Source organism: Phocoena sinus, chromosome X (genome assembly GCF_008692025.1).
Source record: "Phocoena sinus isolate mPhoSin1 chromosome X, mPhoSin1.pri, whole genome shotgun sequence".
Lineage (NCBI taxonomy): Eukaryota > Metazoa > Chordata > Mammalia > Artiodactyla > Phocoenidae > Phocoena > Phocoena sinus.
The window spans coordinates 129,349,890-129,367,944 of NC_045784.1; the positions used below are offsets into that span (position 1 = coordinate 129,349,890).

General features: G+C 65.0%; 1 protein-coding gene across 4 annotated transcripts; it reads left to right on the forward strand.

The window, feature by feature from the left end:
- The first annotated feature begins 683 nt into the window (after positions 1-683).
- Positions 684-17,822, forward strand: BGN (biglycan). Of its 4 annotated transcripts, none has more exons than XM_032619810.1 (9): positions 684-1,131; positions 1,477-1,584; positions 10,522-10,781; positions 11,044-11,156; positions 11,733-11,946; positions 12,514-12,624; positions 12,892-12,985; positions 13,162-13,300; positions 14,572-15,747. In XM_032619810.1, the coding sequence occupies exons 3-9, from the start codon at positions 10,541-10,543 to the stop codon at positions 14,767-14,769; spliced, it is 1,110 nt and encodes a 369-aa protein (XP_032475701.1). In that variant the 5' UTR covers positions 684-1,131; positions 1,477-1,584; positions 10,522-10,540; the 3' UTR covers positions 14,770-15,747. The 4 variants fall into 4 exon arrangements, with proteins under 4 accessions (XP_032475701.1, XP_032475703.1, XP_032475704.1 ...); XM_032619812.1 differs by lacking the exon at positions 684-1,131 and adding an exon at positions 17,455-17,818 and having other exon boundaries at positions 1,419-1,584; positions 14,572-14,700; XM_032619813.1 differs by lacking the exon at positions 684-1,131 and having other exon boundaries at positions 1,424-1,584.
- Positions 17,823-18,055: the final 233 nt, after the last annotated feature.

The following is an 18,055-nucleotide window of genomic DNA, read 5'->3' on the forward strand; positions in this document are numbered from 1 at the left end:
CAGCCACTCCCCCTGGCAGAACTTTCTAGACCCTTACCTGCCTGATGGCCTGAAGCTGAGCACCAAAAGCCTAAACAACAGCTGGCCGGGTGCGCGGGACCCTCGGGCCTCACCCCTGCTTTCCTTTCATGGCCCCCCCTCTCCCTGGCCCGCCCTCGGCCTCTGCCCTGTTGAGCTGTTTCTCTTTCTATGCATCTTTCTTTTCCTCTCAGTGGAGTTCTGTCCTGTCTCATGCTGCCTGCCTTCGTTTCTTCCCTATTCTCCTTTGCAGATCTCAGTGTCGCTCCCTGCCTCAGTTTCTCGCCCTGTCTAAACCCTCACGTTTGTCTCCCCAAAACTGCTCTTGCAGGAGTCTCCCCATGACCGAGGCTGGGTACACGGGCCGGGGGAGGAATGGGACCCCACCCAACAGGAAGGAGGTGTCGTGCTACGGCCCTGGGCTCATCTGGGCCCTCAGGAAGTGGCTGAGCTTCCAGTGATGGCGTGGATGCCATGGCTGATGACGGCCTCTTCCTGGGACGCTTGGTGGGCTGACCCAGTTACTCCTGTAAGTGGCCAGCACAGGGCTCAGCCCCGAGGAAGTGGCCACCCTCAGAGCAGTTACTGCACCCTAGGGGACCTGCTCAGATGGAGCAAGGATGACTCGCTGGCTCCTCCTCTCTGAATCAGCTTCTCTGAGCCTCAGCTCGGGGCAGGCAAGCTGGGGAGGACCCCCAGTATCTGTGCTGCGTCCTGCCAGCCCCCAGCTGAGTCCCATCCTGAGATCACACAAACAGGACCGCTTCCTCTTTTTTAGGGGAAAGAGGCTGCAGTGGGCTGGGAGGTGGGGTGCCCGGAGTGCCCGGGAGCCTAGATCAAGCCCTTCCGGAAATCCACAACAGCTGCCACCCTGATCCCTTTCCAGGCTGAGGAAGGCTCAGAACCAAATTCCGGGGCCCCGTCCCTGGACTAGCAATCAGAGACCACCTGCCCCCGGTCTCCCCTCCATTTCTGCCCTCTCCCTCTCTTCCGCCCGCCCTAACACCCGCAAGCCAGCTCCCGCCCCTCTCTGGGCCTCAGTGGCCCCATCCGGATAGTGGAAAGTTTGAATCTCTGAGACTGCGCCTGCCCAGAGCCGCCAAGGGTCCTTGTGTGAGTTAGACTGTGTGTCCCTTCACTGTGTGCCCCAGGGTGCAGAGGGGGGGCAGGCAGAGTGGGGGGAGTCCTGGGGGGCGCAAGGGGGAGGGGTGCAGCTAGCCCAGCCGTCTACAAGAAAATTACTCCCTCTGAAGCTGCCAGGGGGGCCGGGAAGCCTGCCCCCTCCCTCCCTCCCTCCCTCCCTCCCTCCCTCTCCACGCCACCAGCCCCCTCCCTCCTTTCCTCCCTCCCCGCCCCCTCCCCGCCGTCCCCTCCCGTCGTCGGCCCGCCCGCCCAGCCTTTAGCCTCCCTCCCGCCGCTGCCACCGCCTCTGTCTCCCTCTCTCCACGAACTGCCCAGGAGTGAGCAGCTGCTCTCCGACGACCCGACGGACCGACAGACGCACGGACTGCCCGACCCTCAAGACCGCCAACCAGCCAGTCTGTGCCCGCCGCTTCCCCTCCTCAGGTAGGGACCCCCCTCCACAAGCCCTGTAGTGTCCCCGCTGTTCCTACGCTGGCCCTGAGCGGCTCTCACTGCCTAACCCCTGGGTCCGCTGCCCCCTCACCGCCCTCTCCCGCTCCTAGGCTGCTTGTGGATTCCCACTGCACAGCTGCAGGCTCCTGGTCCGCGCCCCTTCGTCGCCACCCTGCGGCCCCCTGGGTCCTTGTCCCATTTCTGCGTCTTCTCCCCGCTGTCCTCCAGGCACCTTCTACATCCCCCTCGTTCACCCCTCTGACCTTGCTCAGCTCTGCTCCACATCTGCCCTCTCTGCCTGCCCCCTCGGGGTTCTTCCCCTTGGCCGCTACCCCAGAGCGTCATCCAGGCATGGCTGGGCGGCTGGCACCCTCACTCTGCCAATGGCCCCCTTAGTTCACTGCAAGTCCCGGGTGCACTTTGCGCTCGGCCCTGGTTAGGAGGACCTCCGGGCGGCCACCCAAGCTCGTCACTGGGGAGCGGTCCCCACGGTCTGGGGCTAGTCCACGGCGTGGGCTCAGAGACTCGGTTTCCCAGGCACACCCCAGGCTCCCTGCCCAGATATTCCATGCTTACCCACAGGCCAATGCCGTGCCTCCACCTCCTCCCGGGCGAGGTGTGGGTCCACAGAGTCCTGGCTGGGGGGTCCCCGGGCGGGGCTGCCTGGACAGCTCAGTCCTTTCTGCCCCAGAGCCCCCTTGGATTGAGGTTCCAAAGCGGGGTGCAGAAGGAGACTCAGGCAACTGTGCTGTGTTAGCCACAGGCAGGCTTGGCCTGTGGCCCCGGAGGGCTTCTGGGGGCCACGGGTAGATGTGAGGACACCATCAGCCCAGGATGGGCACCTTTAGGAAGGGGTGAGGCTCAAGAGCTCCCAGGCTAGATGCTCTGTCCCCCAAAGGCCGCCCCCCACTGGTGCCTGGGGGCATCTCAGGAATGGAGAGAGAACTCCAGTTCTGAAACAAAGTGTAGCGACAAGGTTGCCCTCCAGAGCCGTTTGGGAGGGGAGCCGTGGCCCCTGCTGGTCCCACTCCCACCCCATCCGTTGTACAGAGGGGGCAACTGAGGCCCAGAGAGGGGCAGGAATCTGCCCACAGTGGCACAGCCAGTCAGGGGCAGAACTGGGGCCAGGACTCAGAGCTCCTGACTGACAAGTCCAGGCTACTGACCCATAGCATCCAGGGAGCCCGCAAAGTCACTTGCATGTTGACGATGATAGCTTATGGTCAAGTGCAGTGCGTGGGGACTGGAGTGAGAGGGGGCAGGCCCACTGGCCCCGTCCCGCAAGCTCTCAAGATGGCTGGCATGCTGAGGGAAGTGCCGAGGGACCCAGGAGAGGAGCAAGGGAGAACGGAGTCCTCTGTCTGGGTGTGCCACTGAGTATCCTGGAAGGCTGGGGGATGGGAACAGCACCTCGCTGCTCCATGGGCGGGGCGGGGCGGGGCTGGGGCCTGGGCACCCGGTGGTGAGAGCTTCCCGAGTTGCTGCGCTGAGTGCAGCAGAAGGCCCGGGGTCCTCCAGGGCAGGGAGATTGTCCTCACGCAGCTGAAGTCTTCGTAAGGGCCACTCAGGTTGCCGATTTGGTGGCCAGTCCTGCCCTCTGGGGGCTCCTGCCTCTGTACACTCACCCCTCCCTGGCCGGCCAGCTCTCCACGAGGTAGGGACTGACTGAGATTGAGAGCAGCTGGAGATGCTCAGGCCCCCCTCGGTGCCAGCAAGGAAGGTGCCCAGGAATGCGCAGCCAGGGCTGCGGGATGGTGAGTAGGGAGAGCGCATGGCCACCACCGCCACCCACACCCTGGGAAGGCTGGCGGTTCGGCAGAGGCGCCTTTCTGTGCAACTTCCGGTGTCCGGCTGCCATGGGCCAGCGTGGGTGAACCTCTCAGGGCAGTTCTCTGCGCGTGCATCGAAAGGAAGCCATAGCACTGTCTCCGAGCCGCCAAGACCAGGCGGTGGGAAGAAGGCTGGGAGCGGGGAGGGCCCCCACGGCGAGGCAGCAACCGGCCCACCTTCACGTCCCAGAACCCGGCTCACAGAGGGCATTAACCGTCCGACCACTTTTATGCCCTGCCCTGGAGCAGGGACCAGGGACCCCACTATGTCGATGGGGAGTCCACAGCCCAGCCCCTTCACCAATGGTTCTGGTGGCAGTTCTGTACCAGCTCATTTTAGGGGCCCAGAAATGTGGGGTGCTGGCCCTCTGACTGTCATGCAGGCTGACATGCAAGCATTGGCCCCAATTTCTCCCCAATCCCATCAGTGGCCCTGGCCCATCAGAGGAGCTTTGTTTCTTTAGCAACATTCCTTAGTCATTCAGGACCACAGAGCATCCCTTCCAGCACCGGCGTCGAGTCCCAGAGGGGGGATCTGTCATGAGCCCCTTCCCAGGCCCACCCACCACCAGCCCTCCTCCACTCCCTGGAGAAGCCCCAAGGAGACAGGCCTGTCCCAGCCATCACTTGTCCTTGGCCTCCTGGGGATGCAGCCTGAGGCCGTGGCCGGCCCCCAGGGCCACCCTTGGAGCACGTGAGCTGCGGGCGGCAGCCCAGCTCCCAGACTCCCAGTAGGGCCCGGCGCTGTCTGACTCGCCTCCGGGCAGGGCCCCAGTCCCAGCTCCGGGGCCTCCAAAGCCCCACCTGCTAGGCCACTGGGCTGTTTGTCCTTTCAATGGCATGTCTGGAGCCCCTCTCCTTCCCTGCCAACACCCTGGATTGTTAGAAAGTTCTTCCCCGGGGTTGGAGAGCTTGGTCCCTGCCCTGAGCTGCCCACCCCTCCCTGTGCCTGTCGGCCCTGCTGGTGGGAGGGGACACACCAGCCCAAAGGCTTAGCTCAAATCCTGGGGCTAGAGGGTGATGGTGACTGTCCTGGGGCGCCCTGCTGTGAGCATGGGGTGGGGGTGAACATGGGCCCCCTCTGGAGGCAGGCACCCCCGGGCCCTGCCAGCTCTGCCCCCTCTTGTCCTGTCAGCTGGTGCCAGGGGCACTCAGTTCTCCTCCCACCCCCTCTGTCCCCTCTGCTCACATACTGGGGCCCACACCCAATCACCCACAAAACCTTTTCTGTGAATCCTATCTTCAAGGAAGCCAGTGCGGGGAGAGGCAGAGGTGCCTGCCCTGGGAGGACGGAGAGGGAGTCTGCTCAGTCCTGCCCCAGGCCAGAGGCTAACTGGTAGCCCTAGAGCCAGGCCCTTCTCCAGGCTTCCAAAACCAGTTTCCCAGTGCTCCCTGGGGCTGTGGTTCACTCCCCTGGGGTGAAAGCCCTCCCCTCACCAGGAGTCCCCAGCCCCAGGGTCCCCCGGGGCTTCCTTCACGCCCTCTGGGACTCTGTTTGGCTTGTCCCCCACCCTCTCTACTCTGGGGTGGGGCAGCTCCTGGGTGCCTATGGGAGCTGCCCACTTGCCCACACGCCACCAGCCTCAGCTCCTCCAGAAGCCGCTCGGCCCCCATAGCAGTCCGCAGAGCAGCCCAGCTCGCGCTCATTGGCAGGCTGGTATCGCTGACGTTCCCAAGCCCGGTGGAGGTGCCAGGGACTCAGACGACTCATGCCTGCCCCTCCCTATGGTGACACATCGTTCAGGTTTAGGGGACTGGGGCTCTACCCGGCCTCCTCACAGCCAGCTCTTGTGATCCACGGCGTCTGAAGGCCAAACTCGGCAGAAACCCCAGCCTGGAGCAGAGCTGCAGGACAAGGGGCAGCGGGCTGGGGGTGGTCCCAGGCTCCATGCAACTCTGAAGCGGCCCCTGCTTCTCCCCAACCAGCTGCCTCTGGGTGGCTCAGATGGCCAAGAGGGACACGGCAGTCAGAGGCCCGAGTGGCCATGGGATCAGGGATTTGGGGAACAAAACTAGGACCTGAAGGAGAGGGGCAGAGGGCAGACAGGACCTCAGGCTCTGGGAACCAGGCTGAGAGCATCTCCCTGTGGGGTCTGGCACCTGCTGGGACCTAAAATGCTTGGGGGAACCTCCCGGGCCAGGCTGGGATGATGGCTTTTCCAGGCCACTTCTGTGCAGCTGGAGGCGGAGGCGGAGGGGCTGGGGCTGGCCTGATGGGTGCGCTGGGGCCGAGGAGGGGCATCTGGCCCCGCGGGCTGAGGGAAGCTATGGATGGTGGCAGTCAGAGAGAGACGCCATGTTTCTAGAGGATTCGTGATGCAAGCCAGGGGGCGCAGGACCCACAGGGCAGGGCCCTGCTTTCCGTCAGTGTCACCTCCCAGCCAGAGTGGGGGAGATACAAGGAGTCTTCTGCAGGGACCGGGGGCTGGTTCGGCCCCCTGTGCAGCCCAGGGAGTTTGGGATCCTGTGACTTTGGGCTCTGCAGCAAAGTCTGCGGGGGCAGAGGGTGGGGCAGGGCACGTGTGCCCCCTCTGCCATTTCCTCACAGTGTGGCCTTGGGCAAGAGTTTCGGGCAGACTCTGAGCCTCGGTTCACCCATTCATCCAGTGGTAGAAATGGCACTTCCTGCTGGTCCTCAGGAGCGCTGTGCTAAGAAATCCCTTGAGTGCCCTGTCCCACCCTGGGAAGGGATAGAACACCCTCCCCCTCCCTCAGGGTTTCTGCAGCGAGCCTTCGGGGGTGCGGGGCGGGGGCAGGGCACCCAGCAGCCCAGGACCCCCAGCTGACCTGGCTCATCTGCCGCCTGGCTCAGGCACGGCAGAAGGCCGGCACTGGAACCGCCGGCCTTCCAGAGGTTTCCCAGCAGGCTGGGGGTGGAAGTGATGGCTGTCCTCAAGGCTGTGGGGAGAGACGTCCGGCCTGGTCAGCACCGGCCGCCTAGCCACTTCCCCGGTGCCAGCGCTCTGCAGCAGACGGGCTGGCTCCCTGTTGGCCTCCGACACCCACATCCAAGTCAAGTCTGTCCCTGAAGGCTGCAGGGGCACAGGACCCAGCTCTGCCCGGTCACCTCAGCAGCGCCAAGACCCCAGCAGGGAGGAGCGCCCTGGCCAGCCACGCCTGGATGTCTGCTCCCCTCGTAGCTGGAAGGCGTGCCGAGGCCATGGTAGTGGGCTCGGGGTGGCTGGCGAGCAGACACCGGTGGCGCGGGGCTCAGGGCCCACCCCAACCCCTGCAGCCACGACCCCAACGCGCGTAAGCCTCAGGAGACCCACGGATGGTGCCCGTCTCCTCTCTCGGGGCCCGGGAGGGAGGCGGCGAGCAGCCGGGTGTCGGCTTGCAGAGCAGAGCTCTGGGCAGCGCCCCTGCCTCTGGCCTGCTAGTAGAAGCTGGGCCTCAAAGGCTTTGGCGGACAGAGGGGAGGGGGGAAGCGCGACCCGCAGTCCCAGGGACCGTGGGGCGGCGTGGAAGACGGCACGCGCGCCCGGGTTCAGGTCGGGCTGCTCAGAGGGGCCAGACACCCGGGCCGAGGCTGCGGAACAGCGTCAGGCGTCCGGCATCTGCGACTTGGCAGCTGCGGGCCGCACATCTGCAGGCGAGCTCCCAGGGCCTGCCAGACCTCAGGCCCGCTCCCGCCGCCCTTGGCCTGGCCTGAATGCCTGGCACGGCCCCTCCGTGTTCTCAGGGGCTGCCAGTGTGTCTTGTTTGGCTGTGACCTGGAGCAGTCCCAGTTGGAGGACTGCGCTGGCTTTCAGAGGGCCAGACAAGGAGAGCCCTATTGGGTGGGCGGCCCTCACTCCAACCTGTGGGCGCGGCGTGAGGCCTCACCGCCATCACCGCTTCTTTCCTTCGCTCTGAGGAGGAGGGACCCATCCAGCTCAGAGAACACTTTGATGGGGCTCGAGGCTGCCTGAAGTCCTTGGGGACACGCCCAGGAGGCCCAGAGGCCTGGGTAGTGTGGGAGGTGGGGCTGGCGGGACTTGCCGTGGGTCTCACAGTACCTGTCCGTGGGGGGCTCCCGCTTCCGGGGCTGAGGGCCCACCCCCCTCCTGCACGTGTGTGCGGTGGGAGGGACCCGGTGTGAGGTGGGGGGAGGCAGCCTTGCAGCTCCGCTTCCTCTCCCAGCCTCTGTGCACTGCCCACACTCAGCCGGCCGGCCAGAGAACTCCATCACCCCCGGCTCCTTCTGGGTCTGTTGTGGCCCCCGGGGGCTTGGTGTCCAGTCGGCCCCCTCCACTCTGCACAGTTCTGGCCACTGAGTCTCCTGCCAGCTCTCCGCGGGGAAAGCAGGGCTGTGCCGGAAAGTGCGCCAGCCTGCCCACTGCCTGGGCCCAGCCAGGAGCCGGGTGAAACCAGCCAGACCTTGTCCTGTGCTGTCACGGGGCCCTGGGGTGGGGCCTCCAAGTCCTCAGCCTCCCTCCCCCCAGAGTGAGCCTGCACTAGAGCCAGCCCTTCCCCTCTCTCAGCCACTCTGTGGGGCCCCAGATGCAGCAACATCAGAATATCAGGCACGGCGGCCCGGAGCGGCTCACCTCCTCCAGAGCCTCCGTCCCCCACGGAGGGTCCCGTGAGCCCACTTGGGGCCCTAGTGGCTAGTCCTGCCCTGGTTGGCCTTCCCAGCGCCTGTCCATCCTCCCCCGTGGTGGAGGGGCCAGATGCGGGTGGAGGCTCCCCGTGGAGGCCCCCAGACCTTCCCGGTCCCACCAGGCTGGAAGAGCCCTGTCTGCGCCCACCGCCCCCCGAAGCCTCCCCCCGGCCTGGCCAGACCAGCCCCCTGCCCCCACTTGTCCAGGTGGACGGTGGATCCCAGAGCCTCCCAAGGATCCTGCCGGGCGTTCCAGCCCTGACTCACACCCCCCGCCCCCGCCATGAGGCAGTGGCTTTGGCGGGAGTGCCAGGCCGGGGGGGCAGGCCCTCCCTCTCGTGCCATCATCCTCGCCTTCCTGTCCTCTCCGCTGCCCTTCCTCCGCGCAGCCCTGGGTGTCCAGCAGCCCCTGGGCAGGGGCCCTGCGCAGCAGCGGCAAGCCTGGGAGGCCTAGGCCCACCCTGCTTTGCCCTGGGGTTTGCGAACTCGTGGGAAGAAGGAGGGATTCGTGGTCCAGGATGCCAGCCCAGGGCCTTCTCCCAACTCTTCGCCAAGGCCCTCTAGGGGCTCCCCAGGTCCCACTGGGCCAGCCTGGGGCTGGCGGGGCCTGGAGTGTCGTCATGAGCTCTCAAGGCTTGAAGGAGCCAGGGAGGCTGGGCGCTCCCCCAGCACGAGGGACCCTCACTTTGATGTGTGACCGGGGCAGGCAGGCAGCTCTTCTGAGCCCGTCACCAGCTCCGCAGCTGCGTCTGATAAACAGCGTCCTGGGCCCCCGGCCGCTGCAGCTCTGTCCTCAGGATGGTGGGAGCCAGGACAGGCCACGTGCCCAGCTCAGTGGGGGGCCTGAGGAGTGCGAGAGGGGCGGCAAGATGGGGATCAATGGGAACCCGAGGTGCAGAGCCGCTGCGCCCATGCCTGGAGGTGGCCGCAGCTCCCAACCCCCGCCTGCTGGTGGGAGGACTCCAGGTCAGCAGTGCCCACCCCCCGCCCCGGGCAGCCATTCCAGCCCCAGGTCAACCGGGCCTGTCGGGGGCCTCCTCCTGCCTTTGCAGCTGGCTATCAGGCTCGGGGGGCTCACCCAGCCCCACTCAAGCCCCGAACAGCCTTTCCCCTGGCCAAGATGGGCCCCAAGTGAGGGCCTCCCTGGGGTGGGGCTGCTTCACGTCTGCACCCGGGGCAACCCCAGACACCCCACATCCGGGAGACAAGCAGGGCGGGTGCACTTATTCCTCTTTTTTTTTTTTTTTTTTTTTTGACCTATTCCTCTTTAACATGGGAAAATGAGGCTGGGGCTTTCCCAGGAAAGCAGGTAGTTGGGGGCGGTAGGAGAGGCAGGGACTCCAGTCTCCTCCTGGGCACTGTCTTTCAGCAGAGGAGCCTCTGGACAAGCCTGAACCTGCCCGCCACCCTGGCAGCAGCCTGCTCCCCTCTGGTGGCCTCTCCAGGGGCCCGGGGCCGTGGGCAGAAGGAAGGATGGGAGCAGAGGCGGGAGCCCTGGGGCTCTGCGGGCTGAGCCAGGGGACGGCTCATGGGCCAGGGGAGGAAGCCACAGCCCAGGGGAGCAGAGGCAGTGGGGGGGCAAGGGACGCCCCTTCCATCTCCAGGATTCCACGCATGGCCTGGGAAAATGCCCCTCTCCTCCACCTTCCCTCCAGGGCTGGCTCAGCTTTCTACCCAACGTGCCCAGCCTGGTGCCTTGGCCTCTTGACTCTCTTAGAAAAATGTGGGTGTGCTGCAAGGGGGGGCTCAGGCAGGAAAGGAAGCGACTTGTGGTCACCTAAGTCAGCCCTGAGCGCGCTCACACTGCCCTGAGCATGTGGGAGTGGCCAGGCCACAGTGGTTTCTTTAAATCTGAATTCCTCAAAGCCTGTGGGCGGCAAATGGCTGGGTTTCCCTCTCCGCCTCCTCCACTAGCCTCACTGACCCCCCAGGCAGGCTGCAGCTGACTCAGTGGCTGGTGCGTGAGTGTGTGTGCGCTTGTGTGCGTGCTTGCATGAGTGTGTGTTTGCATGAGTGTGTGTGTGTGCTTGCGTGTGTGTGTTTGCTTGCGTGTGTGTGTTTGCTTGCGTGAGTGTGTGTTTGCGTGAGTGTGTGCGCTTGCGTGAGTGTGTGTGTGTGCGCTTGCGTGTGTGTTTGCGTGTGTGTGTGTGTGCTTGCGTGTGTGTGCGCTTGCGTGAGTGTGTGTGTGTGTTTGCGTGTGTGTGTGTTTGCGTGAGTGTGTGTGTGCACTCGCGTGAACGTGTTGGAGGGGTACAGACTCACCAACTGGGAAGACACAGTGCTGCCCACTGAGGCCAAGTCCTGCCCGGAGTCTCCTGCCCATCCACACCTCCCTCCCGGCCCCTACAGCCCAGGGCCTGGCTGCACCGGTGAGGGGTGAGGGGTGAGGGGTGAGGGACACGAGGCCAACACGTGCAGAACCCCAGCCCCCCGGACTCGGCACGGTAGCCAGGCAAGGGCCCAGAGGATGGGCGTGGGCGCCAGCTGGGCACTCCTGATGGCCTCTCCTCACCCCAGTCTCACAGGCACACCCACCATGTGGCCCCTGTGGCCTCTCGCGGCCCTGCTGGCCCTGAGCCAGGCTCTGCCCTTTGAGCAAAAAGGCTTCTGGGACTTCACCCTGGACGACGGGCTGCCCATGTTGAACGACGAGGAGGCTTCAGGCGCCGACACGACCTCGGGCATCCCAGACCTGGACTCCCTCCCTCCCACCTACAGCGCCATGTGCCCTTTCGGCTGCCACTGCCACCTGCGGGTTGTTCAGTGCTCCGACCTGGGTCAGTCCAGTGGGATGGACGTGGAAGCGTGAGGGTGGGTAGGGGGTGACCCCAAGCCAGCTCGGGAATCCTGGTTTCAGTGTGGGAGGGTGTCCATTGGTCTGCTTGCAAGCAAGCGGGGAGCGAGAAGCCCCTCCATCTGCCGACTCTGGCGCTGGCCCACTTGCGGCGGAGTCCCTGCGTGCATGCGAGTGCCTGAGCTCCGCGCCACTCTGGGGTCATGGCCACGGCTCACACTGGTGACAGTGGTGCCGGCCCCCAGGTCTGAAGGCTGTGCCCAAAGAGATCTCGCCCGACACCACTCTGCTGGACCTGCAGAACAACGACATCTCCGAGATCCGAAAGGATGACTTCAAAGGCCTCCAGCATCTCTATGTAAGCCCACCCTGGCCCTTCCAAGGGGCTGCAAGGAGGTGGCAGGCCCACAGCACGGGGGGTCGGGGCCAGATGGGTGTGGGCACATACTTGTGGAGTGCGAGAGGGGACCGGGGACCTGGGGAGTCCTGAGAGAGGTCTGGAGGCGGCTGTGGTGGGAGTGCCCAGGGTCACAGGGCACACGTGCAGCTGTCAGCAGCCGTAAGTGCAGGACAGGATCACTCAGCCCAATTCCCTTCTTGACTGAAAACGTTTCATCTTATTGACTCCTCCCAGCAACACAGTGAGAAAAGATTTCATTGTAGCCAGGGTGCAGGTGGGGAAACTGGGACACAGAGAAGCGGCAGGCTGCGCTAAGCAGCAGTGGTATTGCTGGGCCTGAGCGCCAGCTCCGATCTGCACTTTGCCCAGGAGCACTGACGGATCTCCTGGAGGCTGAGCCGGGGCTCAAACATCTGTAAAGTCCTGAGAGCTGCTAATCGCGAATCGCTAGCTCAGGTGGCAGGGGACGGGGGAGAGGAGAAGGCGGGCAGGTAGGGGGCCGGGGCCTTCACCTCAGCACGCGTGCCGCCTCAGGCCCTGGTCCTGGTGAACAACAAGATCTCCAAGATCCATGAGAAGGCCTTCAGCCCCCTGCGGAAACTGCAGAAGCTCTACATCTCCAAGAACCACCTGGTGGAGATCCCTCCCAACCTGCCCAGCTCCCTGGTGGAGCTCCGCATCCATGACAACCGCATCCGCAAGGTGCCCAAGGGCGTGTTCAGTGGGCTGCGCAACATGAACTGCATCGGTGAGCGACATCCCGCCAGTGGCGTCGTCACCCGTCCCCGGCGGTGGCAGTGGATGGGGGAGGAGGGTCAAAGAGGGGGGGCAGGGCAGCTGGGTGCTGGGCTGTCCGGGACAGCCATGGACCAGCCGGCTGGGCCTCACGGTACTTTCTGGAAGCCCGTCTAGGAGCACGCCCCCGAGCTGCCAAGGGAAGGTGAAGAGAAACTCAGGGCCCCTAAGGAAAGGGAAGGGAAAGGGCCAGTGTAGCCAGCCAGCCAGCCAGGGGCTGGGCGGGCGGGGGAGCCCGGCCTCGATTCCTGTCTCCCCTCCCTTTCTCCATGCTCCCTCTGCCCCCTAAGGCTGACGCCAGGCCCAGTGCCCTTGGGAGTTAGTGGCCTTGAACAGCGAGGAGTTTGCATTTAGTCCATTAGCGTTAGTAAATTAGTGGCACTGCTTTCAGGGAGAGATGGGGGAGCGGGTAATTAGCAGGGCCCACTAGGCCAGCCTAAGCCAGGCAGCCGACAGGCTCTGGGGGCGTGTGGGCAGGTGCCCAGCCCTGGCTCCAGGGCTGAGGGGGCCTCTCTCCTAGAGATGGGTGGGAACCCCCTGGAGAACAGTGGCTTTGAACCTGGAGCTTTCGATGGCCTGAAGCTCAACTACCTGCGCATCTCTGAGGCTAAGCTCACCGGCATCCCCAAAGGTAGGAAGTCAGCCCTTGCTTCCCACACTACCTGGCCTTCGGAGCACACATGGACACAGGTGGGGGGCCTGGAGCCATCTGGAGGCACCCAGTCAACTCAGGGAGGGCTTTGGCTGCCCCTCTCCCCACCTGGGGCAGAGCTAGGGTCTCTGCTCCACCAAGCGTGGGACCGTGCGCGCGCGCGCACACACACACACACAGAGCATCAGCCCGCACACGTGGCCTCCCCTCCTGCATTCAGCCCAGAGCATCCTCTTTTCCTGGCAGACTTCCCCGAGACCCTGAATGAACTCCATCTGGACCACAACAAAATCCAGGCAATCGAGCTAGAGGATCTGCTCCGCTACTCAAAGCTGTACAGGTGGGCTGGGGGTCTGGGGGTCTGGGGGGGCTGGGGGGCTGGGGATCTGGGGGTCTGGGGGCGCTGGGGCGACTGGGAGGGATGGGGGATGGGGGGGCTGGGGGCCTGAGTCCTCACAGTGCCGTGCGGCCTGCGGGCCCCACCACACCGTCTTTTTCTCATCCGCCCCTTCGCAGGCTGGGCCTGGGCCACAACCAGATCCGCATGATTGAGAATGGGAGCCTGAGTTTTCTGCCCACCCTGCGGGAACTGCACTTGGACAATAACAAGCTGTCCAGGGTGCCTGCTGGCCTTCCGGACCTCAAGCTCCTCCAGGTGAGAGCCAGGGAGTGGGCAGCCCCTCAGCCCATGGCCCTCCTTGCTCAGGCCCAGCACGTGTGGGGTCTGGGTACAGAGTGGAATGGGACCTCACTGCAAAGGAGCAGGCTCAGGGATCCCTCCTTCAGCGCCAATCACCTGCACTGAGGGAGAAGAGGGGCGGGTGGGGATGCCGCTGCGGACAGCAGAGAGGGCGGGCCCGGGGCAGCGAGGTCGTGAGGGAAGAGCAGGTTTCTCAGGTGGATGCAACACCTGCAAGGTGCGGCCGGACCCACGAGGTCAGGGAACAGTCTGGGCACGGGGGTACACAGATCTGTGGCAAGACAGGGACAGCCCAGGGCACGAAGTGGGCTGATGAGGGGATACAGGGCCTGGCCTGGGGCTCTCTCAGGGGCCCTACCCCCAGTTTGGCTGTCAGCCGCATGGATGAACTTGGCCGTACTCGGCCCTGCTCTGGACCTCAGTCGCTGCTTCCAACCCATTCACACGTGCCAGGAGACCCGCCACTCTCGCGGGCTGGCCAGTCAGAGCCGAGTACACCGGAGCCCGCCTGAGCCCGGCGTGGGGACCGCCCACCTGCAGCCGCAGCGCCCCCCTGGCCAAGCCGAGCGCGCCCTCTAGCAGCCGTGTCCTTGCCGCCTCTAGAGGGCGCCGCTGCAGTCTGAGCGCCTCCCTGCCGTCATTGGGTCCTCCCTCCCTGACCCTCCTGTCCCACAGCATGTGGCTTCAGGGAGGTGGGGGAGCGGGGGGGAGGAGGAGGCTCTTTCTCCTCTCACGCCCCTGGGGCTCTGGACTGGGAGGCTGCTTCCCTGGGGGCAGGCCCAGAGCCCAGGGAACCCAGAGGGAGGGCCAGGGACTTTATGTGAGCCCAAGGTGCCATCCTTCCCGCATCGACAGTCCCACCCCACCACTCGTGCCCCACGTACCCCTCACCTCACACCCACACCCCCCGAGCTCCCCATCCCAGCACCCAGTCACACACCAGCGCCTTAACGCGGGCCGGCACCCGCCCAACAACCATACCTGAGCCTCGGTTTGCTCCTCCAGACAATGGGAGGATCACCTCCATGCCCTCAAAGGGCCGTGTGGATGCAATACAATGAAACGTGGCCCATGAGGCGGTGGGGCGGGACTCAGCCGGGAGGGAGGGCACCAGCCCTCGGGGTTCTGCCCTCCGCTCGGCCTACCCAGGCAGGACAGACGCAGGCAGGGGGGTCGGGGCGACTGGGCCACTGCCCTGAGCCTGAGCCACGCCCCTCCGCCCCCAGGTGGTCTATCTGCATACCAACAACATCACCGAGGTGGGCGTCAATGACTTCTGCCCGGTGGGCTTCGGGGTCAAGCGAGCCTACTACAACGGCATCAGCCTCTTCGGCAACCCCGTGCCCTACTGGGAGGTACAGCCGGCCACCTTCCGCTGCGTCACCGACCGCCTGGCCATCCAGTTTGGCAACTACAAAAAGTAGAGGTGGCGGCAGCCGCCAAGGTGGCCTGGGCGGGGTCTCTGGGGAGCACAGCGGATGTCCTGAGGGGGGGAAGCAAAGCAAGGGAGCGAAGCCAGTGCTCAGCTGCACCCGACCCAGCCCCGCCCTTGATCCCCAACCCCCTTCGTCGCCACCCGACGTCCTTGCCCCGGCTCCCAAGTGTGCAGGTGAGGCGTGAGGCCTGGCCCCCATCACACGCCCCTTAGCTTCGGAGCCGCCCCTGCTCCCCCATCATGACCACGCAGAGGTGCCCCCACGAAGCTTTCTTCCCATTCACCCCAAAACCAAATTGTCTGAGGCTCCAGTCCAAGGAAAATGGTCCCTGGGTCTGGGGGGCCAGGGATGGAGACAGCGGACCCCGCTGAGCCCACCCTACCTGCCGGGCACACATCCCTCCTCGGCCTGGCCTGCTACCCTTCTCCTCCCATGCCTGCTGGCATCCTTCTGTGAGTTCACGGCCATCCATCCCGGCCGGTCTGCTCTACCGGCCCCTGGATCAGTCCTCTCCATCTCTCTCTGCCTCTCCGTCTGTCCCTCCCTCGTCTTCCCTCTCCTCTCTCACATCCTTGGGCTGGGTCTGGTCTCTGTCTCGCTGGGCTTCTGCCCAGCCCCTACCCAGGTGGGCTGCGGTGGGGGACAGCTGTCCCCCACCCCACCCAGGCCCCGCCCCCAAGCCTGGATGATCCGGCAACCACGCGCTGCACAGGCCACGTGCTCCCAGGGGGAGCATTGGACTCAGCCAGACCCTGAGAGTCTGTCCCCCGGGAGGGGCCCAGCGCCCCGCCAGAGTCCCCAGCACGCTCCTCACTGCCCCCCTTTCCCCCACGACAGCTAGGTCTCCCCTCCCGTCGCCGTCCAGCCCCTGGGGTAGTGAGGGTTCCAAGTGATCACGCCCAGGTTGAGGAGGGGCTGCTTCTGAGGTCGGTTGTTGTCTTTCAATTAAAGAAACACTGTGCAACACGCCTGCGTGTGCAGCCTCTCAGGGTGGACTGGGGACCCAAAAGAAACGGGAGCCACGACGGTCCGCTGTGGCTGGCTCCCAGGTTCCGCCTCTCTGTGCCCAGTCGGAGCCCTGGGCTGCCTATTCGCTGCTTCCCCTGCCTTCATTGAGGGTCCTCAGCACCCCCAGGCTCGGGGCTGGACCAGAAGGCCCCGGGCTGCCCCCTTCCCGTCCCTTCTGGTCACTTCTGTTGCCCCGGCTATCCTCAGACTGGGCTCCTGAAGCAGGGCCGGCTGAGGTGGCATCTGCCCTCCCAGAGTGGCGTGTCTGCCAAGCAGCCGCTGGCTGAAGAGCACCAGGCCAGAAACTCCCCCCAACCGAGCAGGAGCCGGGAAACCCTAGGGGCCCCTGCCTGCCTGTCTTGATGGGGTTTGGGGTCTCAGCACAATACCGGATTTCGGCTGTGGTCAGAGCTGTGTGCCACACCCGTGTCAGCACCAGGGGGCGCACTCCCAGGAGGGCCAGGCCTCACAGGGACGGGGCCCAGTGCTGCGCGCGCCTGCCTGTACTGGCTTGGCCTGGGATCCCAGCGCAGCGACCACCCAGTAGGTCACCCTGTGCGCCAGCAGAGCCAAGCCCAGGTCGCAGCGTGTGGGTGCCGGTTCCCAAGAGAGGATCCAGGGCACAGCCCGTGAAGCCTGGGGACATAGGTCTGCCCCGGAAAGGGAGTCGGTGGGGGGGGGAACAGTCCCCCAAGAAATGCCCCTTGGATGGCAAGCCCAGCGGGCTAAGCAGGAGACAGGCTATGGCCTGGCTGCTCTTCCCTCGTCGTACACAAGGGGCCTCTGCCCCAGGTGATGGGATCCAGGGCTTCCCTGAGCAGCCGTGGGCCACCAACGAAAATAGAGCAGGCGGGGCCGCCGGGAGCGCCAGCCCAGGAGAGAAGGAGCCCAGAGGCGCCGCGTGCTGGATCCGTGCACAGAACCCTTCCGCCTGGCCCGGCCCTGGGGCACGCGGCGTCCCCAGATTTCTCCTTTTGGGGATGGGAGGCACCACTCAGTGTGGTGGCCCAGCAATAGAATGTCACCCGTTGGCATCACAGCACTATTCTGGGCCGTGTGCTCCACGGCCCGGCAATCTCTGCTGAGCTGGGCAGGCTCAGGGCAAGGGCACTGGCGGGGGTCCAGGAGTCAGGGCCTCGGTCAAGTCCCCTCGCTGGTGGGAGGAGGGGCAGCCGGCACAGGGCCTGGCGGAGACAGAAACACGGAGCCCTCGGGCTGTTTCTCTGCGGGCAGGTCTGGGCACCGGACCCTGTGGTGTGGGTTCAACTCAGCCCCCTGTGGATCGCTGTCTTCTCTCCAGGCTTGCTGCCCTTCCTCTCCTCCCTGCCTCCCTCTTACTCTGGGACACCGGTGCCATGACACACTAGTGGGACCGGTGTAATAATGCCGGTAGGCACAGAGGAGAACCCCATGGTTGGGCCCCAGGGAAGGTGTCCCGTAGGCCCGGTGGGTCACCACACACGAGAGGGGACAGCACCATGCAGGCATGGCCCACTGCAGGCGCCACGGAGTTGAACAGGGCCGCACCCCACGAGGGCTTGGGGATCATGGTTGGAAAGGAGGTCTCCGTACCCAGAGCACTCGGTCAAAGACAAATGACCCTGGAGCCGGGGGGGGGGGACTTCCCTGGTGGCGCAGTGGTTAAGAATTTACCTGCCAATGCAGGGGACACGGGATCGAGCCGTGGTCCTGGAAGATCCCACATGCCGTGGAGCAACTGAGCCCGTGCGCCACAACTACTGAGCCCGCGCTGTAGAGCCCACGAACCACAACTACTGAGCCCGCGCACCTAGGGCCCGTGCTCCGCAACAAGAGAAGCTGCCGCAACGAGAAGCCCACGCACCACAGCGAAGAGTGGCCCCCGCTCGCTGCAACTAGAGAAAGCCCGCGCGCAGTCAAAAACAAAAAAGACAAACGGCCCACTTAGCCTCACTCTGGTATCGAGTGTGCCGCAGACAATGAGGTGATAGTAATAACAAAAGTTGAGACTGACTGGCCTTTGAAAAAAGCCTATGGCAACATCTCTGTCAGCCAACAGTCCCTCGTGTACGCTTCCCCGTATGCCTTATACACCACGCAAGGCTCCTCCCTGCGGAGCCCAGGGCCCAGCTGCGGTCCCAGGAAGCCCCAGGTGGCAGAGCTGCAGGGGACTGGGGTGCTCTGCTGTGAGCCGTGGGCAGGTGGATGGGCGAAGGGGTGTGCAGTCCCAAAGCCTCGGTAACCCCGCGGGAAAGGGGCAGGAAAGATGGGGGAGGGGCCAGGTCCA